Source organism: Salvelinus alpinus, chromosome 8 (genome assembly GCF_045679555.1).
Source record: "Salvelinus alpinus chromosome 8, SLU_Salpinus.1, whole genome shotgun sequence".
In the NCBI taxonomy this organism is placed as follows: Eukaryota; Metazoa; Chordata; class Actinopteri; order Salmoniformes; family Salmonidae; genus Salvelinus; species Salvelinus alpinus.
In genome coordinates, this window is record NC_092093.1 from 29,675,409 (window position 1) to 29,693,855 (window position 18,447).

General features: G+C 41.0%; 2 protein-coding genes across 4 annotated transcripts; one reads left to right on the forward strand and one right to left on the reverse strand.

Moving 5' to 3' along the window:
- The first annotated feature begins 150 nt into the window (after positions 1–150).
- LOC139582927 (uncharacterized) lies at positions 151–13,000 on the forward strand. Of its 3 annotated transcripts, XM_071413405.1 has the most exons (8): positions 2,243–2,311; positions 9,696–9,736; positions 9,846–9,864; positions 9,967–10,392; positions 10,662–10,793; positions 11,100–11,332; positions 11,482–11,616; positions 12,224–13,000. In XM_071413405.1, exons 1-7 carry the CDS (start codon positions 2,292–2,294, stop codon positions 11,592–11,594), a joined length of 984 nt encoding a protein of 327 aa, XP_071269506.1. In that variant the 5' UTR covers positions 2,243–2,291; the 3' UTR covers positions 11,595–11,616; positions 12,224–13,000. The 3 variants fall into 3 exon arrangements, with proteins under 3 accessions (XP_071269507.1, XP_071269506.1, XP_071269505.1); XM_071413406.1 differs by lacking the exon at positions 2,243–2,311 and adding an exon at positions 151–491 and having other exon boundaries at positions 11,482–13,000; XM_071413404.1 differs by having other exon boundaries at positions 11,482–13,000.
- Positions 13,001–13,358: 358 nt separating this feature from the next.
- On the reverse strand, positions 13,359–18,445 carry LOC139582928 (mitochondrial uncoupling protein 4-like). Its single transcript, XM_071413407.1, has 9 exons — positions 18,163–18,445; positions 15,862–16,041; positions 15,674–15,755; positions 15,069–15,191; positions 14,758–14,870; positions 14,589–14,673; positions 14,391–14,483; positions 14,089–14,191; positions 13,359–13,990 (listed from the first exon to the last, which is right to left on the reverse strand). The coding sequence occupies exons 1-9, from the start codon at positions 18,248–18,250 to the stop codon at positions 13,919–13,921; spliced, it is 939 nt and encodes a 312-aa protein (XP_071269508.1). The 5' UTR covers positions 18,251–18,445; the 3' UTR covers positions 13,359–13,918.
- Between the last annotated feature and the right edge of the window lie 2 nt (positions 18,446–18,447).

Consider the following 18,447-nt stretch of genomic DNA (forward strand, 5'->3'; position numbering starts at 1 on the left):
AAACATGGTCTCTTTTTTGTTTTCTTGAGTAAGGCAGCTCCAAAATGCAGGTGTTTCAGCCTAGCTCGGTGCTTTCTGTGGTGTTGGGGCAAGCCAGCAGGAAATACAGAGCGTTGTGCCGTGATTGGCTCAGTTTTCTGTCACTCATGGAGACACTACGTCACCGCCAAGTCTAAGAGTAGAGCTACAAAATTCTAGCCCCTTGGGTGCTCCCATAGAGTTAAATTAGAAGTGCCCATCCAAGAAGGCTCAAGGTCATTGGCCAGAGATAAAATAAACGAGCTCAGACTGGGAATTGTAAATCTGGCCTCTTTCTAGAGCTCCGACCTGAAGATCAATGACGTCATCATGATTTGACCTTGTTTTTTCTGAGTTCCCAGTTGTTTTGAAAGCACCATAAATCCAGAGAATGCCAGACTTTGATGACAAAATCTGCCCACAAGAAGGACTGCCGTGCCACCTTCCTGTTCAAGTGAGCACAGCACAACAAGGTGAGTCCAAAAATGTATTGTATGCTGCTGCATAAATTATGTAATATGCCAGGGAGATATGTATTCTGTAGCTAAGAAAGTAATACTAAGTGTATGTTGTGTAGTAAGCTGTTAGTAGCCCATGTGCCTCACCCTAATAGTTTGGTCTATTTTCACCTCTTCATTTCAGCTACTGTTCTGACTTGGTGGTGCACATGTAGCCTTTAGCCTGTTTTAGAGAAATGTAATCATTGAATATTGTAAGAGCTTTCATTGTCTGAATATATGACCCCTTTATTTATCCTATAGTTCTAACTTGGCGTACAGGGAGAATACTGTAAGAACGGCCCATGTTCTGAATTCTGTCGCTGTACATTTCAAAAGTGCTAAACAAATAGTTATATTGACAACGTCCGTCCTAGCTCGCTCATTAATGTCTTAATCGAAATTACGGATTGCCTCTTATCCGCTTGTCGCCCCCTAATGCTATAGTTTGTACATCTCAATTGTCATTAGAAAACACATTTGTTTAAGCAAGTCAGCCATATCAGCTGTTTTTTTTTAAGTCAGTAAATGAGGCTGAATTAACTGTTTCCCTGCCAGACAAGGCTCCGCTGATAGCCAGGTGTAGCAGTGGTAAGACGTTGGGACTCTGCTGTTGGGACAGCTTTATGTAGGCCCTAGCAGTTTGTGGGCATCGTTTGTTATCGTTATAGTGCAATTAATGTATTGTTTAGTGTTGTGTTGTGTAGTGGCTTTGCTGGCATGCATCCCACTTTAAATATTTTCCCCCACCAAGATTTAAGCCACATTGTGTAGACCCATGGACAGATTATACTGTGCAAGAGAACCTGGAGATTAGACTGTTGTCCAAATCTCAGTCTTAGCTCAGCTCTTGTATGAATCAAATCAAATCAAAGTTTATTTGTCACGTGCGCCGAATACAACAGGTGTAGACCTTACAGTGAAATGCTTACTTAATGCTTACCTTAAAAAAGGTATTAGGTGAACAATAGGTAAGTAAAGAAATAAAAACAACAGTAAAAAGACAGGCTATATACAGTAGCGAGGCTATAAAAGTAGCGAGGCTACATACAGACACCGGTTAGTCGGGCTGATTGAGGTAGTATGTACATGTAGATATGGTTAAAGTGACTACAGTCTATGAATCAGGCTACAGGTAAGTCCACTATAGTCCTTGTACTAGATCTCTTTGCGCTCTTTCGGCAACTTCTAAAGCACAAAGAGATCTGGGACCTTATTCTTCTCCATTTCTCGCTAGTGTTAGTGGATTTTTTTTAATAGATAATCAGAATAGCCTGTGCACTATTATAAACTAGGTGGTTCAACATCTGAATGCTGATTGGCTGACAGCCGTGGTATATCAGGTCTTATACCACGGGTATGAAAAAACATTTATTTTTACTGTTCTAATTACGTTGGCAACCAGTTTATGATAGCAATATGGCACGTCAGGGGTTTGTGGTATGTGGCCAATATACCACGGCTAAGGGCTGTATCCAGGCACTCTGTGTTGTGTTGTGTGTAAGAACAGGCCTTAGCCGTGGTATATTGGTCATATACCACACCCCCTCTGGCCTTGTTGCTTAATTATGTAAATATTCAACATTACTATTACTTTTTGTAAATGTATTATATACACTTCAAAGAGAATATTAATTTAAACTTATAGGCAAGGATCAACTGTAAACGTGATGGTGACATCATGAGAAGTCAACCACTCAGTTGATATCATGCAAATACAGGAAGCTGTTTAAGTGATGTGCGTGTCCATTTTGAAACACTTGACAAGACAAGAAGATGGCGTTATCTGAACCAAGGTACTTTATAGCTCTTTTAAACTAAATTATCCTTTATAATATTGTCTAGATTATGATAGTCCTATAAAATAATACAGTAGACAGACACCACATTACAGGAAGTTAAGCTATTATACATATTGTGGTATAATACAGGAAGACATTGAGAGCCGCACACCGTTGAAAAAAAAGAAATAATCCAAAACTGAGGTTTAATTGCAAAAAAATAGATGGTTTATTGGGATATATTGAAGCCCAAAAGTTTATTGTGCAGAACTTATTTTTTAAATATTTTTTTTATGTTTTGGCGTCAAGCCATTATCAGTGTGAATGGTGGTAAACTACAGGAAATGAAAGCGATTGAAGACAATACTAGCCTCTCTGCTATTTACTCACTTGTTATTAAAACAAGTTTAAACATGGGAAAACTTGAATCTGCTTTTGGCCTCTGGCTATATTAAGCAACTCCAACTCATTGGAAGACTAGGGAAGTACTAGAAAGTCAACAGATTGGAAGGCAGACGCCTTGATTCATTTCCTTTTGAAGATGAGCGAGTAATAAGTGTTAGGGGTAAATAGCAGAGAAGCTAAAGTATCCTCTTCAATCGCTTTCATTTCCTGTTCTTTACCACAAAAGATGTATGACAACTTAACATTAATTTACAGTGATTAGCTAGTGAAAGTCTACACACCCTTGCACAGTCTTCACATTTTGCTGCCTTAAAATTTTATCTAAAAAGGGATTACATTAGATTTTTTCCTACCAATCTATACAACCTACTGCATATTTTCAATGTGAAACAGAAATTATAGAAAATGTTCCAAATTAATAAAACATGAAGATGTATTGATTGCAGATGTCTTCACATGCCAGAGTTAATACTTGGTGGAAGCACCTTTGGCAGCCATTACAGTGGTAAATAGTTTTGAATAAGATTCTGCCAACCTTGCACAACTTTTAGGGCAACATAGTAGCCATAGTTCTTGTAAAAATTGCTCATTAAGTAGGAATCATTGATGGACAGCAATATTCCAACATCGTCTCTGATTTTCAAGCAGATTTAAATCCGGACTGAGACTGGACCATTCAGAAACACTCAACACTTCTTGGAAAGCCATTCTGGTGTGTTTTTGGAATTAAAATGTGTAATTCTCCCGCCTAAAAATACACCTCTATCCCAGGGTTTTCAGGTTAATTGGCTTTTCTCCTTTCATATTTATTTTGATCCTGACCTTGCTAGTGACAAGCATACCCATAACATGATGCTGCCACCACAATACTTGAAAATACAGAAGATCAACAACATTGCATTCACTCCACATTAGTGGCCTATATGAGAAAGCAAAAAGAAGAAAGCCTCTGTTAAAAAAAAATACATATTTTAATCGAGATTGGAATGATTTTAGTAGCCCATTTTAAATTGTTGAGCTAGGGCATGTCGACTACCATACCGTGCCATACCCTAAGTGAAACCCTCTGTATTTGCAAGTATTATGGTGGCAGCATCATGTTATGGGTAAGCTTGCCACCGACAGGGACTGTGGAGTTTATCAGTGACTAGCCACCGTGCTTCTACATCTGCATTGCTTGCTGTTTGGGGTTTTAGGCTGGGTTTCTGTATAGCACTTAGTGACATCGGCTGATGTAAAAAGGGCTTTATAAATACATTTGAATCAGGATAGAAAATGTATACGAAAGGAGCAGAAACCCACCTCAGTCTTTTGAAAACCTAACCCTGGGATACAGTTTTATTTTTCAGCGTGACAATTACATACATTACTGTCCATTAATGATTCCTAACCAAATTTACTGAGCTTGAGCAAATTTGACAAAAACAATGGATATATGTTGCCTTAAGAGTTGTAGAATCTTATTTAAGAAAATGCACAGCTGTAAGGGCTGCCAACGGTGCTTTCACCAAGTATCAAAGGAGAAGTTTTATTTTTTACATCCAAATCTCTATTTTTTTATGTAAATGGCATATTGTAGAATGGTCCAGACACCGTTTTTTTGTGATTCCACATGTTTTTGAGAAACTTACCCAAACTTCACTTCTTCAGTATAGTATGGGGGCCCTGAAAAAACATGAACAACGGCTCCAAAAATAACCAAATATGTCCTTTTATAAATGGCAAAGCTCTCAGTATAGTGATGCAGGTCTTTAGATGTTGTACACATGACATTGTTATCCCAAACTTTATCCGCAAAGATATATTCCCTTTTGAGCGACTCAAGCCGTTTTCCTTATCCAGCTGTTTTCTTTTTCGTGTAGTAACATGTAACTGCCGACATAAAGAAAACACCAACATAAAGCGTCTTAATAGGGCATTGGGCCACCACCAGCCGCCACAATAGCTTCAAAGCGCCTTGGCATAGATTCTACAAGTGGGTCTTTCTATAAATAATGGGGCCAATGTGTGACATTGGTATCAACATTTCAAAATTGGTTTAAAACAAAACTAAAAAGGATTTGAATGCAGTACCACATGTGTAGCCCTCTAAGAATAAAAAGGAATATATGCAATTTGACCCATAACTCCACCTTTACAACAACATAGGCCTAGGACTATACATCCTTTAAGAAGGGTTCATACAGACACTGGCAAGTCACATTCAAGGACTTTCAGGGACTTTTGCAAGCACTTAATTGTAATTTTCAATGTTATACAATTGTATAATGTCTATAATTTTACATATAAGGCCTAATATAGAACCCCCCCACCCCCAAAAGCATGCAAAAAGTGTACAAATAAATAAATAAAAGTAGGCCGTTGCCACTTTAAGAATAAAGCATTCTTCAGGGCTTGCTAATGCATTGATATTCAAATTGTTTTTACATAACAATATGTGAGAATAATGTGGACATTGCCTAACTCAATAGGTTGGATTCATGCATGGCATTTTTTCTGCAGCCTATGTGGCCGACGCAGGCACACATAATAAAACCATGCATAGTGGTAGAATTCATTTCACCATTTGAATCTCATCATCGCTGTTTTTATAATGATAAAGTGACCAAAAACCAGGTTCCTTTTTTAGTGGAAGGATTTGTATGGAAAGCCAAATTGAATCCAACATTAGATGTAATAACCGCACATGGTTTTAACACAACAGAGTAGCGCAACACCATTCAATTAAAGTGGTGGGAAACAAACAAAAGTGGCCACATCTCTCACAAAACATGATCAAAAATGAAATCACAGATCATTATAAGGGAGCAGGTAAACTTATAAAATGGCTACAATAATTACAATAACTTTTCAACCAACAAACAGAGGAAATGTCTGATTTTCAAGGTAGGCTTATTCCAGTATTTCTGAGCTGCAAATTCAAGTTCAAGTTGGCTACTTCATGCCCATTGTATTGTTTAAAATTGCAGGTCTAACATGGAAAACAAAATGCATTTGTCCTGTTATTTCATTAACAGATCATATTGTGAATAAGCCCAATAGGCTATGTAACTTGTTGTTATTATATCCATAATAATTCATATGAATAGCGTTGAGTGTTGCTCAATAGTCTATTCTACACAATTGTGCAAAGTAGACTCGGAGCACAGTAGACTCGGTATCAAATCGGAGGCACAAAAACATATGAAAACATGAACTCATTACCTTGATGCTTTCTTTGTTAAATCTAACGAGGCCCTGCTGTAAATCAAACAGACAATAATAAATTATAAACATAAATTCGCTAGGGGTATTTGATTCTTACAGGGCCAGCATCCCGGAGTCGCCTCTTCGCTGTTGACGTTGAGACTGGTGTTTTGCGGGTACTATTTAATGAAGTTGCCAGTTGAGGACTTGTGAGGCGTCTGTTTCTCAAACTAGACACTCTAATGTACTTGTCCTCTTGCTCAGTTGTGCACGGGGCCTCCCACTCCTCTTTCTATTCTGGTTAGAGCCAGTTTGCGCTGTTCTGTGAAGAGTTTAGTTTTTGTTTATTAATTTGACCATTAGAGTAGAGAGTAGTATATACAGTTGAAGTTGGAAGTTTACATACAGTGGGGAGAACAAGTATTTGATACACTGCCGATTTTGCAGGTTTTCCTACTTACAAAGCATGTAGAGGTCTGTAATTTTTATCATAGGTACACTTCAACTGTGAGAGACGGAATCTAAAACAAAAATCCAGAAAATCACATTGTATGATTTTTAAGTAATTCATTTGCATTTTATTGCATGACATAAGTATTTGATCACCTACCAACCAGTAAGAATTCCGGCTCTCACAGACCTGTTAGTTTTTCTTTAAGAAGCCCTCCTGTTCTCCACTCATTACCTGTATTAACTGCACCTGTTTGAACTCGTTACCTGTATAAAAGACACCTGTCCACACACTCAATCAAACAGACTCCAACCTCTCCACAATGGCCAAGACCAGAGAGCTGTGTAAGGACATCAGGGATAAAATTGTAGACCTGCACAAGGCTGGGATGGGCTACAGGACAATAGGCAAGCAGCTTGGTGAGAAGGCAACAACTGTTGGTGCAATTATTAGAAAATAGAAGAAAATAGAAGAAGTTCAAGATGATGGTCAATCACCTTCGGTCTGGGGCTCCATGCAAGATCTCACCTCGTGGGGCATCAATGATCATGAGGAAGGTGAGGGATCAGCCCAGAACTACACGGCAGGACCTGGTCAATGACCTGAAGAGAGCTGGGACCACAGTCTCAAAGAAAACCATTAGTAACACACTACGCCGTCATGGATTAAAATCCTGCAGCGCACACAAGGTCCCCCTGCTCAAGCAGGCGCATGTCCAGGCCCGTCTGAAGTTTGCCAATGACCATCTGGATGATCCAGAGGAGGAATGGGAGAAGGTCATGTGGTCTGATGATTCAAAAATAGAGCTTTTTGGTCTAAACTCCACTCGCCGTGTTTGGAGGAAGAAGAAGGATGAGTACAACCCCAAGAACACCATCCCAACCGTGAAGCATGGAGGTGGAAACATCATTCTTTGGGGATGCTTTTCTGCAAAGGGGACAGGACGACTGCACCGTATTGAGGGGAAGATGGATGGGGCCATGTATTGCGAGATCTTAGCCAACAACCTCCTTCCCTCAGTAAGAGCATTGATGATGGGTCGTGGCTGGGTCTTCCAGTATGACAACGACCCGAAACACACAGCCAGGGCAACTAAGGAGTGGCTCCGTAAGAAGTATCTCAAGGTCCTGGAGTGGCCTAGCCAGTCTCCAGACCTGAACCCAATAGAAAATCTTTGGAGGGAGCTGAAAGTCCGTATTGCCCAGCGACAGCCCCGAAACCTGAAGGATCTGGAGAAGGTCTGTATGGAGGAGTGGGCCAAAATCCCTGCTGCAGTGTGTGCAAACCTGGTCAAGAACTACAGGAAACGTATGATCTCTGTAATTGCAAACAAACGATTCTGTACCAAATATTAAGTTCTGCTTTTCTGATGTATCAAATACTTATGTCATGCAATAAAATGCTAATTAATTACTTAAAAATCATACAATGTGATTTTCGGGATTTTTGTTTTAGATTCCGTCTCTCACAGTTGAAGTGTACCTATGATAAAAATTACAGACCTCTACATGCTTTTTAAGTAGGAAAATCTGCAAAATCGGCAGTGTATCAAATACTTGTTCTCCCCACTGTATACCTTGGCCAAATACATTTAAACTCAGTTTTTCAAAATTCCTGACATTTAATTCGAGTAAAAATTTCCTGTCTTAGGTCAGTTAGGATCACCACTTTATTTTAAGAATGTGAAATGTCAGAATAATAGAAGAGAGAATGATTTATTTCAGCTTTTATTTATTTCATCACATTCCCAGTGGGTCAGAAGTTTACATACACTCAACTTGGGTTAAACGTTTTGGGTAACCTTCCACAAGCTTCCCACAATACGTTGGGTGAATTGTGGCCCATTCCTCCTGACAGAGCTGGTGTAACTGAGTCAGGTTTGTAGGCCTCCTTGCTCGCACACGCTTTTTCAGTTCTGCCCACAAATCTTCTATAGGATTGAGGTCAGGGCTTTGTGATGACCACTCCAATACCTTGACTTTGTTGTCCTTAAGCCATTTTGCCACAACTTTGGAAGTATGCTTGGGGTCATTGTCCATTTGGAAGACCCATTTGCGACCAAGCATTATCTTCCTGACTGATGTCTTGAGATGTTGCTTCAATATATCCACATAATAGTCCCCCCTGCAGCAAAGCACCCCCACTACATGATGCTGCCACCCCCGTGCTTCACGGTTGGGATGGTGTTCTTCAGCTTGCAAGCCTCCCCCTTTTCCCTCCAAACATAATGATGGTCATTATGGCCAAACAGTTCTATTTTTGTTTCATCAGACCAGAGGACATTTCTCCAAAAAGTATGATCTTTGTCGCCATGTGCAGTTGCAAACTGTAGTCTGGCTTTTTTATGGCGGTTTAGTATTAGTGGCTTCTTCCTTGCTGAGCGGCCTTTTAGGTTATGTTGATATAGGATTGTGTTTTACTGTGGATATAGATACTTTTGTACCTGTTTACTCCAGCATCTTCACAAGGTCCTTTGCTGTTGTTCTGGGATTGATTTGCATTTTCGCACCAAAGTACGTTCATCTCTAGGAGACAGAACGGTATGAGCGGTAGGACGGCTGCGTGGTCCCATGGTGTTTATACTTGCGTACTATTGTTTGTACAGATGAATGTGGTACCTTCAGGCGTTTGGAAATTGCTCCCAAGGATGAACCAGAATTTTTAATCTGAGGTCTTGGCTGATTTCTTTTGATATTCCCATAATGTCAAGGAAAGAGACATTGAGTTTGAAGGTAGGCCTTGAAATACATCCACAGGTACACCTCCAATTGACTCAAATGATGTCAATTAGCCTACCAGAAGCTTCTAAAGCCATGACATAATTTTCAGGAATTTCCCAAGCTGTTTAAAGGCACAGTCAACTTAGTGTATACTTCTGACCCACTGGAATTGTGATACAATAAGTGAAATAATCTGTCTGTAAACAATTGTTGGAGAAATGACTTGTGTCATGCACAAAGTAGATGTTCTAACCGACTTGCCAAAACTATAGTTTGTTAACAAGAAATTTGTGGAGTGGTTGAAAAACAAGTTTTAATTACTCCAACCTAAGTGTATGTAAACTTCAACTGTACATACTATTTTTAAAATTTGATTTGACCTAAAAAGTGTAGGGCTCAAAACAGGTGGGGCTCTGCCCTAGCTGCCCTGAATGACGGGTCGCCACTGGACAACGTGCACTTCCATAAAAGTGATGTTTTATGTCACACGATTTGGGACAAATCTGTCAAGACACCAACCATGAGGAATTGTATTGAATATAGCTATGATCCCGTTATATCTTAATGTAAATACATTAAATATATTATATATATTTAATACATTTTATAGAATGTTTTGTGTTTCTGTCACCTACAGACCTGGCCTTAAGACTACATATAGCGACTATGTCACAATGGGTAAGTGAATATAGAACAATATGTCAAAAATATCATATAGATTTGATAACGGTTTCATTATTTGGTATAACACTCATTTACCTTCTCATTTTCTTCTTTATGGATGCAGCTCGGAACATCCCTCGAGGGTACGGCTCTGGTGAAAAGAATCTCAACTACACTACAATGTTGCCACACAACAAATGTGTTTTTGTGTGGCGACAACTTAATTTATTTGCCTGTCTTTCCAGGTCTCACCAAGACTTGGAGAAGCTAATCAGAGGAGAGGAGAGCCCTTACATGCTGCCAGGAGGAACATTTGTCGGACTCCGTTTCCAAAACACCTGTGTTCTGAGCAGTCTATTGGCCGGAATACATATAACAGCAACAAGATTTAGCAAAATCAAAGATTATTTAATGACAGACAACACAGTTGGTGCAGTCATAACTTTTCTCGATAACAAAATGTATAATGAGGCGATGGGTCTTTGGCTTATTAATTTAGATTTGCGTGTTGGAAGAAAACAATACTTTTCCCAAAACGGATATCTAGATTGTAGAGGCTATGTCGAAGACTTCCTACCAAATTTTGATGACCTGACAGATGTCAAATATGAAGACGACAACAACGATTACGATATGAGCCCCTCAGCTCGCATTTACAATGGAACACTGAGGTAATAAGTCATCATTGACGACCCTTTCTATTTCATTGTTAAAAACAAGGAAGGTTCTATTTAATTATTCATTCTCTACTTTATCGGATTACATTTATTTTACAATTCTAAGAAATCATTATACTTTATAGGTGTGTGTAAATACCATATGAAATATAAACATGAAAGACACATTTTGTTAAGATGCCAATGGCATTTAGATTTTTGAAACTGTTATTTGATTTTCTCTGTCCATCCTGTCGTGTTTCTCTTTCTGTGTATTTTGAAAGCAATTTTAAGGTATATGGTCACGTTTACATCCTGGACACCGTAATTGACCCTAAACTCATCCTGGTGAATATGCTTGGCCGAATGGGAAACGGATATATTCCTCCTTATGTCATCACTGATGACTTTTCAAGGTACTGCTAGGTTGAACTGCATAATGTTTCCAAGGTTTAACTTGTAGGCTATGTTTGGTGTCAATACCAGTATGGTGCATATAGAATGCAGAAAATTAGGAGATTGAAGGCTGTGATCTAATACTGAGGTTAAATATTTGGAAGTAGATAATTGACCGGTTTAGGAATGAGAGTTAGGTTAAGGTTAGTTTCAGTGAGGTTAGGGAAATGCATAAAAGTTAACATTGTGCATAACCCAATGCCAACCCCAATACAGCTTCTGTTTTTGTCTTATGTCCATTCTGATTGAATTTCTACTCCTAACAGGAAGTACGAGCTTCAGTTCCTTTTGCTGGGTTTGATCACAGCAGAGATGAATCACATGGTGGTGTGTGTTAAACTAGAAGGAGGGCGATGGATGCTGTATGATAACTCGGGAACGCCCCAATTCCAGCACTTCAACATGGAGATAGAAATGAAGAAATACGTTGTTTACCTCGCTGCCTACGTGAATTTGAACAGTGCATATCCAGAGAAACAAGTGCAAGAATCAGAGCAAGGTAAGGTATAACCAAGAACTGTCTATGTTGTCACTGGAATCTTCAGTAATGAAGTCATCCTATATTGTCTTAAGTGATTAAATTCCTAACTGCCATTATGATTTGGGAAATGCCCCTAAACAATAATATGCTACTCCATTCTTTTACAGTAAATGACCTCCTCCTGCCAGTGGTTGTAACAGTCAACAACTGCCGAGCAACATCCCTATCCCCATTCAGACAGCCGGTGGAAGAAACAACCACCAACTGTCAGCAGCAATGAGAGAAAGATGCTTCCCCCCAAGGTCTGTTCCTAACCATAGTGTGACTGCAGTTTTTTTCTCTTTCCACTGTCATCATAGGCTTGTTTTAAGGGGGATTTGGCATTAGACTGAAATATTTGATAAAAATGTGTTTAACACATGGGTCGGTGACAGTAAGAGCCATCGCCAAAAAAACGAGTGTTTGGAAAGAAGAAATGGATAAGCCCTTGTCAAGCACAATTGGGATACTAGCTGAGATTCAGCATCACGGACAGCAATAGATTAAATCATCACGACATTTGACATTCAAAACCACAGGGCATTTTTATCACTCTTAGGCTTTCGTTTCATTGTAGACTAGGCTGCAGGGATGGTAACAACACAGCTAACTTACACACAAACATGCAGCCTGTACGAGATGTAAACATACCACTTTCCCGCCACAGCTGAATCAACTGTTAATGTAGGGATCAGAGACACTTCCTTTGTGCAACTTGACTGCATTCCTAACAAGTTATGTTTTTTATTTTTTATTATGAAATCATTTTTCATGTAGTCTATATTATGGAAGACCGACCCCTGATTTAACAAAATATGTGTTGAATGACTTGTAAATGTTTGTTTTATCTTTGTCTCTCCCCTGTGGAAGTGGAAAGTGCAGAGGAGTGTGGCTGAGGGCACCCTGGCCTGAATACACCCAGACATTCATTGCCTGATCCCAGTCCTATGGAACCCCTGCTGACCAAGTCCACCTGGTTGTGCTGCTGATCCCAGTCCTATGGAACCCCTGCTGACCAAGTCCACCTGGTTGTGCTGCTGATCCCAGTCCTATGGAACCCCTGCTGACCAAGTCCACCTGGTTGTGCTGCTGATCCCAGTCCTATGGAACCCCTGCTGACCAAGTCCACCTGGTTGTGCTGCTGATCCCAGTCCTATGGAACCCCTGCTGACCAAGTCCACCTGGTTGTGCTGCTGATCCCAGTCCTATGGAACCCCTGCTGACCAAGTCCACCTGGTTGTGCTGCTGATCCCAGTCCTATGGAACCCCTGCTGACCAAGTCCACCTGGTTGTGCTGCTGATCCCAGTCCTATGGAACCCCTGCTGACCAAGTCCACCTGGTTGTGCTGGCTCCACTGGACCGACCTGCCCCTTAAGCCGCTACACCCACCGTGTCTTTATTAAAAGCTATCTGACCACAGGGTCTTGAAGTATTGGAAATCTCTATCCGGTACAGCCAGAAGAGGACTGGCCACCCCTCACAGCCTGGTTCCTCTCTAGGTTTCTTCCTTTTAGGGAGTTTTTCCTAGCCACTGTGCTCTCGCTTATGCTTTGCCGTTTGGGGTCTGGGCCGGGTTACGGAAAAGTACTTGACAATTGCAGATGTAAAAACGGCTTTATAAATAAATTTGATTGATTGATCAACAACAGGGATACTTTCTTCTTGATTTTACACACGAGGCACATCCAGGTCCACTGAGTACAGTACGTAAGTACTACATCTGAAAGACATCTGATCGCAACTTAATAGAATTCCAGACCTAACCTAAACACTGCATCTATCAAAATTCCAAAATAACTTTCATTAACATTATCAGACTTGTATAATGACTAAAAAGTCATAGACCATTGGGATAAATTACATTGGAGAAATATTCACTAAATAGGGAATGCATAACAGATGAACAGTTTGTCATCACACAGGACAGTCCTATACAAGGAAAAAGTTAAAGCTACTAGTTATTTGCTGGTAGTGAACATAAGAAAGCTCTGTAAATGTCTTGAATTGATTATTTTCATAGTATTTAATTCACTTATGAAGTGGCCACAGTTAAAACCTTGTGTTTGATATATATAAATGTGTCTTTATGCTTCTTACCCTACGCAATTAAGCATATAGCTTTTATAATGTTAGTGTTCAGAAAGTCAATGACATGAAACATGTTAAGAGTTTGTTATAACATTTAACCAGTAGAACCAGTATTCACACCTTCGTATCATAGTAAGTCAACTGACTGGTCTCTGTGACAAATGACAACGTAACTAACAAGCATCACTACCATGGCACAGTTTTGCATGTTGTGTACATGGCTCTGTAGCACAAAGTGCAGCACCTCAAACAAGTAGATTTATGAATGTGATCAGTCCATTACATTTTAGTCATTTAGCAGACGCTCTTATCCATATCGACTTACAGGAGTAATTAGGGTTAAGTGTCTTGCTCAAGGGCACATCGACACATTTTTCATCTTGTCGGCTCAGGGATTCGAACCAGCGACTTTTCAGTTACAGGCCCAACACTCTTAACCACTAGGCAACCTGTCTGTCTGACTGACAGTCCAGGTTTCAGAACGAGCTGATGCCCATTGTCTTTCGTATTTGTTCGAATGAGAGCCAAAACGTCATGGACCAGGGAGCCTGCAGTACCAAAGAGACAACAAGGGCAGTATGAATATATTGTACATTGTCACGGTCAAAGGTTAAAAGCATTATAATATGAGACAGAGTAAATGTACCATTCTCATCCAAGTAGGGAGAAAGCCTTTGTACAGGGATATGAACCCTTCCCCCTTGACAGATTGGATCAGGCAGTCAATGGAAGACTTATACAATATGCCCCTGTGGAAAAATGTATGTAGCCTATTAGGTACTTTTGTTTATTGGTCTGTCAGCATTATAAAACCTGTAATGTTAAGGCTTTATCTGTTGCATTTTGGATGTTCACTTGTTGCTAGAATAAGCTGTAAATGACATCCTAAGCATATAGTACAGTATCACTATCAAGGAATGATTACTGTTCTCTGATTGGCTGACTAACCTGCCATTTGGACCTCTGGGCTGGTTCATTATTCTGGTTTTGATGACATCTGCTGGTGTTCCCATGGTAGCAGCAACCAGACCAGAACATGTGCTGGATGGAGAAAAAGGATTTCAGAACTTGAATTTGAAAATAAATTCTCTGAAGTAGTTAGATATACATTTTGAGTTATCATTAAATCTCTGTGTTATACTTTACCTTGCTAACCCATGGCAAAGGCTGGTGTCTTGTAGCGAGGTATTTCTCAGTAGAAAGTGCTTGACAGTATCATATGTTGTGAGATCTAATTCAATTTGAGAGTAATTAAATCCCTATACACATTACAGACAGTACATTTTCACTTGTGCCTGTATTCACTCAACTATACCTCCTAGATTGACCAGAGCAGCCCTCTGTACGTTGGGGACCCACCCTGCCCACAGCGCCCGGATCCCCCCCTCAGAGACAATCTTCAGGAAAGCATGGTACACTCCATGAACCCTGTCTCAAAAGAGGCCAGATGAGTCCACTTTTTTTAGGGGGGAGGGACATTTCTCTCTCACATGATATTGTATCTAACGGGTGATTATTAGCTTATAACTAAATTACATACAAGTTAAAATAGGAAGTACAAACCGAGATGCAGTTTAGGTTGAAGGATGGCTAAAGACTGAAAACTAGTTAAACACACTCTCTCACCGGGGTGGCTTGCCCTCCAGCCTCCGTCTCCCCTCCATCTGCATCTGCACCTTGACCAGGTCGGTGGGGCTGGCCATGAACTGACCCACAGCCCCAGCCAGCATGCCCCCGATCGCTGCTTTCCTGTTGGTGAAAAGAAAGATCACAGTGGCCTAGCTGGGTGGACACTGGCAGAGAGGCCCAAATAAAATTGTTTTTGTCACATGCTTCGTAAACCACAGGTGTATATATACATAGTCCTACAGGTCCTATATAAATAGCGACGAGGAATAACTACACAGTGAATAATAATAACGAATAAAAGTAACATGGCCATGTACAGGGATAACCAGTACAGAGTCAATGTGCAGGGGTACCAGGTGATTGAGGTAGCTAAGTACATATAGGTAGGGGGTCTGAGCCTAGTTCAGTCTGCTCCTCATAAATGCAGTGGCTTGGGACTACCATGAATGCATGCACTAAGCAAAGCATGGAGACATCCAGAGCAATAGACATCCAGTCTTTGTTCTGTTGAGACTGGGGAAATGCAATGCTTTAAATGAACTGTGGTTATAGTTTAGTATTGAGGAGTAGAGGTCAGCTCCACCACTGTGCTTTTCTCTCACCAGAGGGGGAAGCGATCATCTTTAGACCTGCCAAGGACATCTCGGAGCTGCTCATAGGCCACCATCCGCACTCCTGAGTACACTAGCAAAAGTACAGCAGGGGTTTATGCAGGGAAGATGTGGGTAACTAGCCCTAATCAACAAACCACCATGTATGTAAGTAGTGAGATCAGTCTGGTGTAGGCTACCTATATGTCTGTACACAGCTGGTGTGGCCCCCTGCCACAGTTTAAGGGGACCCTCCTCACGTACAATCCCCAGGGCAGTGCCCAGCATCCCTCTGTAGGCCGTCTTAGAGCCATGCTGTCTGAGGGCCGCTTCACCCTGGATCTGAAGCCTGGTCTTGGTCAGGTCCAGGGGGAATGTCACTGGAACCGATATTGAGACAACTTTGAGTTGATCACAGTGACACTGTTCTGTGTAATATAAAACATTTAGCTAAATATATTGCAATCTACTGCAGAGTTGGCCTGAAGAGTTCTGTCATACTATCCAGGTCTATGCCCAAACAGTTCGAGCTTCTCCTTTTAAAGATCAATCTCTCCAGAAATAAGTCCCTCACTGTTGCCGCTTGTTATTGACCCCCCTCAGCTCCCAGCTATGCCCTGGACACCATATGTGAATTAAATCGCCCCCCATCTATCGTCAGAGTTCGTACTGCTAGGTGACCTAAATTAGGATATGCTTAACACCCCGGCCATCCTACAATCTAAGCTTGATGCCCTCCATCTCACACAAATTATCAAGGAACCTACCAGGTACAACCCCAAATCCGTAAACATGGGCACCCTCATAGATATCATCCTGACCAACTTGCCCTCTAAATACACCTCTGCTGTCTTCAACCAGGATCTCAGCGATCACTGCCTCATTGCCTACGTGTGTAATGGGTCCGTGGCCAACCATCACCCCTCATCACTGTCAAATGATCCCTAAAACACTTTTGCGAGCAGGCCTTTCTAATCGACCTGGCCCGGGTATCCTGGAAGGATATTGACCTCATCCCGTCAGTAAAGGATGCCTGGTTGTTCTTTAAAAGTGCTTTCCTCACCATCTTAAATAAACATGGCCCTTTCAAAAAATGTAGAACTAAGAACAGATATAGCCCTTGGTTCACTCCAGACTTGACTGCCCTTGACCAGCACAAAAACACCCTGTGGCGTACTGCACTAGCTTCGAATAGTCCCCGCGATATGCAACTTTTCAGGGAAGTCAGGAACCAATATACTTAGTCAGTTAGGAAAGCAAAGGCTAGCTTTTTCAAACATAAATTTGCATCCTGTAGCACTAATTCCAAAAAGTTTTGGGACACTGTAAAGTCCATGGAGAATAAGAGCACCTCCTCCCAGCTGCCCACTGCACTGAGGCTAGGAAACACTGTCACCACTGATAAATCCACGATAATTGAGAATTTCAATAAGCATTTCTCTATGGCTGGCTTTCCTCTATGCTTTCCACCTGGCTACCCCAACCCCGGCCAACAGCTCTGCACCCCCCGCAGCAACACTCCTTCCGTGGCCTCCAACTGCTCTTAAATGCTAGTAAAACGAAATTCATGCTCTTCAACCGATCGCTGCCCACATCCCCGACTAGCATCACTACTCTGGACAGTTCTGACTTAGAATATGTGGACGACTACAAATACCTAGGTGTCTGGCTAGACTGTAAACTCTCCTTCCAGACTCACATTAAGCATCTCCAATCCAAAGTTAAATCTAGAATCATACCATCGTATGATTCATACCATCGTAAAACTGACTATCCTACCGATCCTTGACTTCGACAATGTGATTTACAAAATAGCCTCCAACACTTTACTCAGCAAATCGGATGCAGTCTATCACAGTGCCATCCGTTTTGTCACCAAAGCCCTATATACTACCACCACTGCGACCTGTATGCTCTCGTTGGCTGGTCCTCGCTACATATTCGTTGCCTAACCCACTGGCTCCAGGTCATCTATAAGTATTTGCTGGTAAAGCTCCGCCTTATCTCAGCTCACTGGTCCCCATAGCAACATCCACCCGTAGCACGTGCTCCAGCAGGTATATTTCACTGGTCATCCACAAAGCCAACACCCCCTTTGGCCACCTTTCCTTCCAGTTCTCTGCTGCCAATGACTGGAACGAATTGCAAAAATCACTGAAGTTGGAGACATATCTCCCTCACTAACTTTAAGCACCAGCTGTCAGAGCAGCTTACCGATCGCTGCAGCTGTACACAGCCCATCCAACCAACTACCTACCTCATCCCCATATTTGTTTTGGTTGTTCTGCTCTTTTGCACACCAGTATTTCTACTTGCACATCCTCATCTGCACATATATCACTCCAGTGTAAATTGCTAAATTGTAATTACTTAAATAAAGGTGAAATAAAACATAAAAAAATATGGTAAATAAATTGTAGAATTGACATTGAATTAATTCGACAATGACTAGTACCCCAAAAGAAGCTGGAAAAAATATTGGATAGCACATATAGGCCTACCCATTTCAGCAACAGTAGCTGCACATGCTGACAAGATGAACTTTGAAACCCGAGGCCACTGGGGGACCCCTGACTTCACTTCTTCCATTTTGAAATCCTTATGCAAGTCAGCCTAGCAGTTCGCGATTACTTTGCTACTCCGTTTGAAAGTAGCTCCCAAGACATTATTTAAAAAAGACATGCAATGATCATTAGAGTTATTCTTATGTATACCGAACGCTGTGCACCGTTTAAACAACGTCACGTGCAAAGATGACATGATGCTCGATTAAATGTATACTTTGC

Bases quoted from the DNA above. Each gene is read 5' to 3' on its own strand.
- LOC139582927 (XM_071413404.1), top strand. From the start codon at position 2,292: ATGGCGTTATCTGAACCAAG. The intron at 10,393-10,661 runs GTAATAAGTCAT...GTATTTTGAAAG, and splicing joins ATTTACAATGGAACACTGAG to CAATTTTAAGGTATATGGTC. The intron at 11,333-11,481 runs GTAAGGTATAAC...ATTCTTTTACAG, and splicing joins AGTGCAAGAATCAGAGCAAG to TAAATGACCTCCTCCTGCCA.
- LOC139582928 (XM_071413407.1), bottom strand. From the start codon at position 18,250: ATGGAAGAAGTGAAGTCAGGGGTCCCCCAGTGGCCTCGGGTTTCAAAG. The intron at 15,756-15,861 runs GTAGCCTACACC...TACTTTTGCTAG, and splicing joins AGCTGTGTACAGACATATAG to TGTACTCAGGAGTGCGGATG. The intron at 14,871-15,068 runs GTGAGAGAGTGT...CTTTTGAGACAG, and splicing joins CTGGAGGGCAAGCCACCCCG to GGTTCATGGAGTGTACCATG.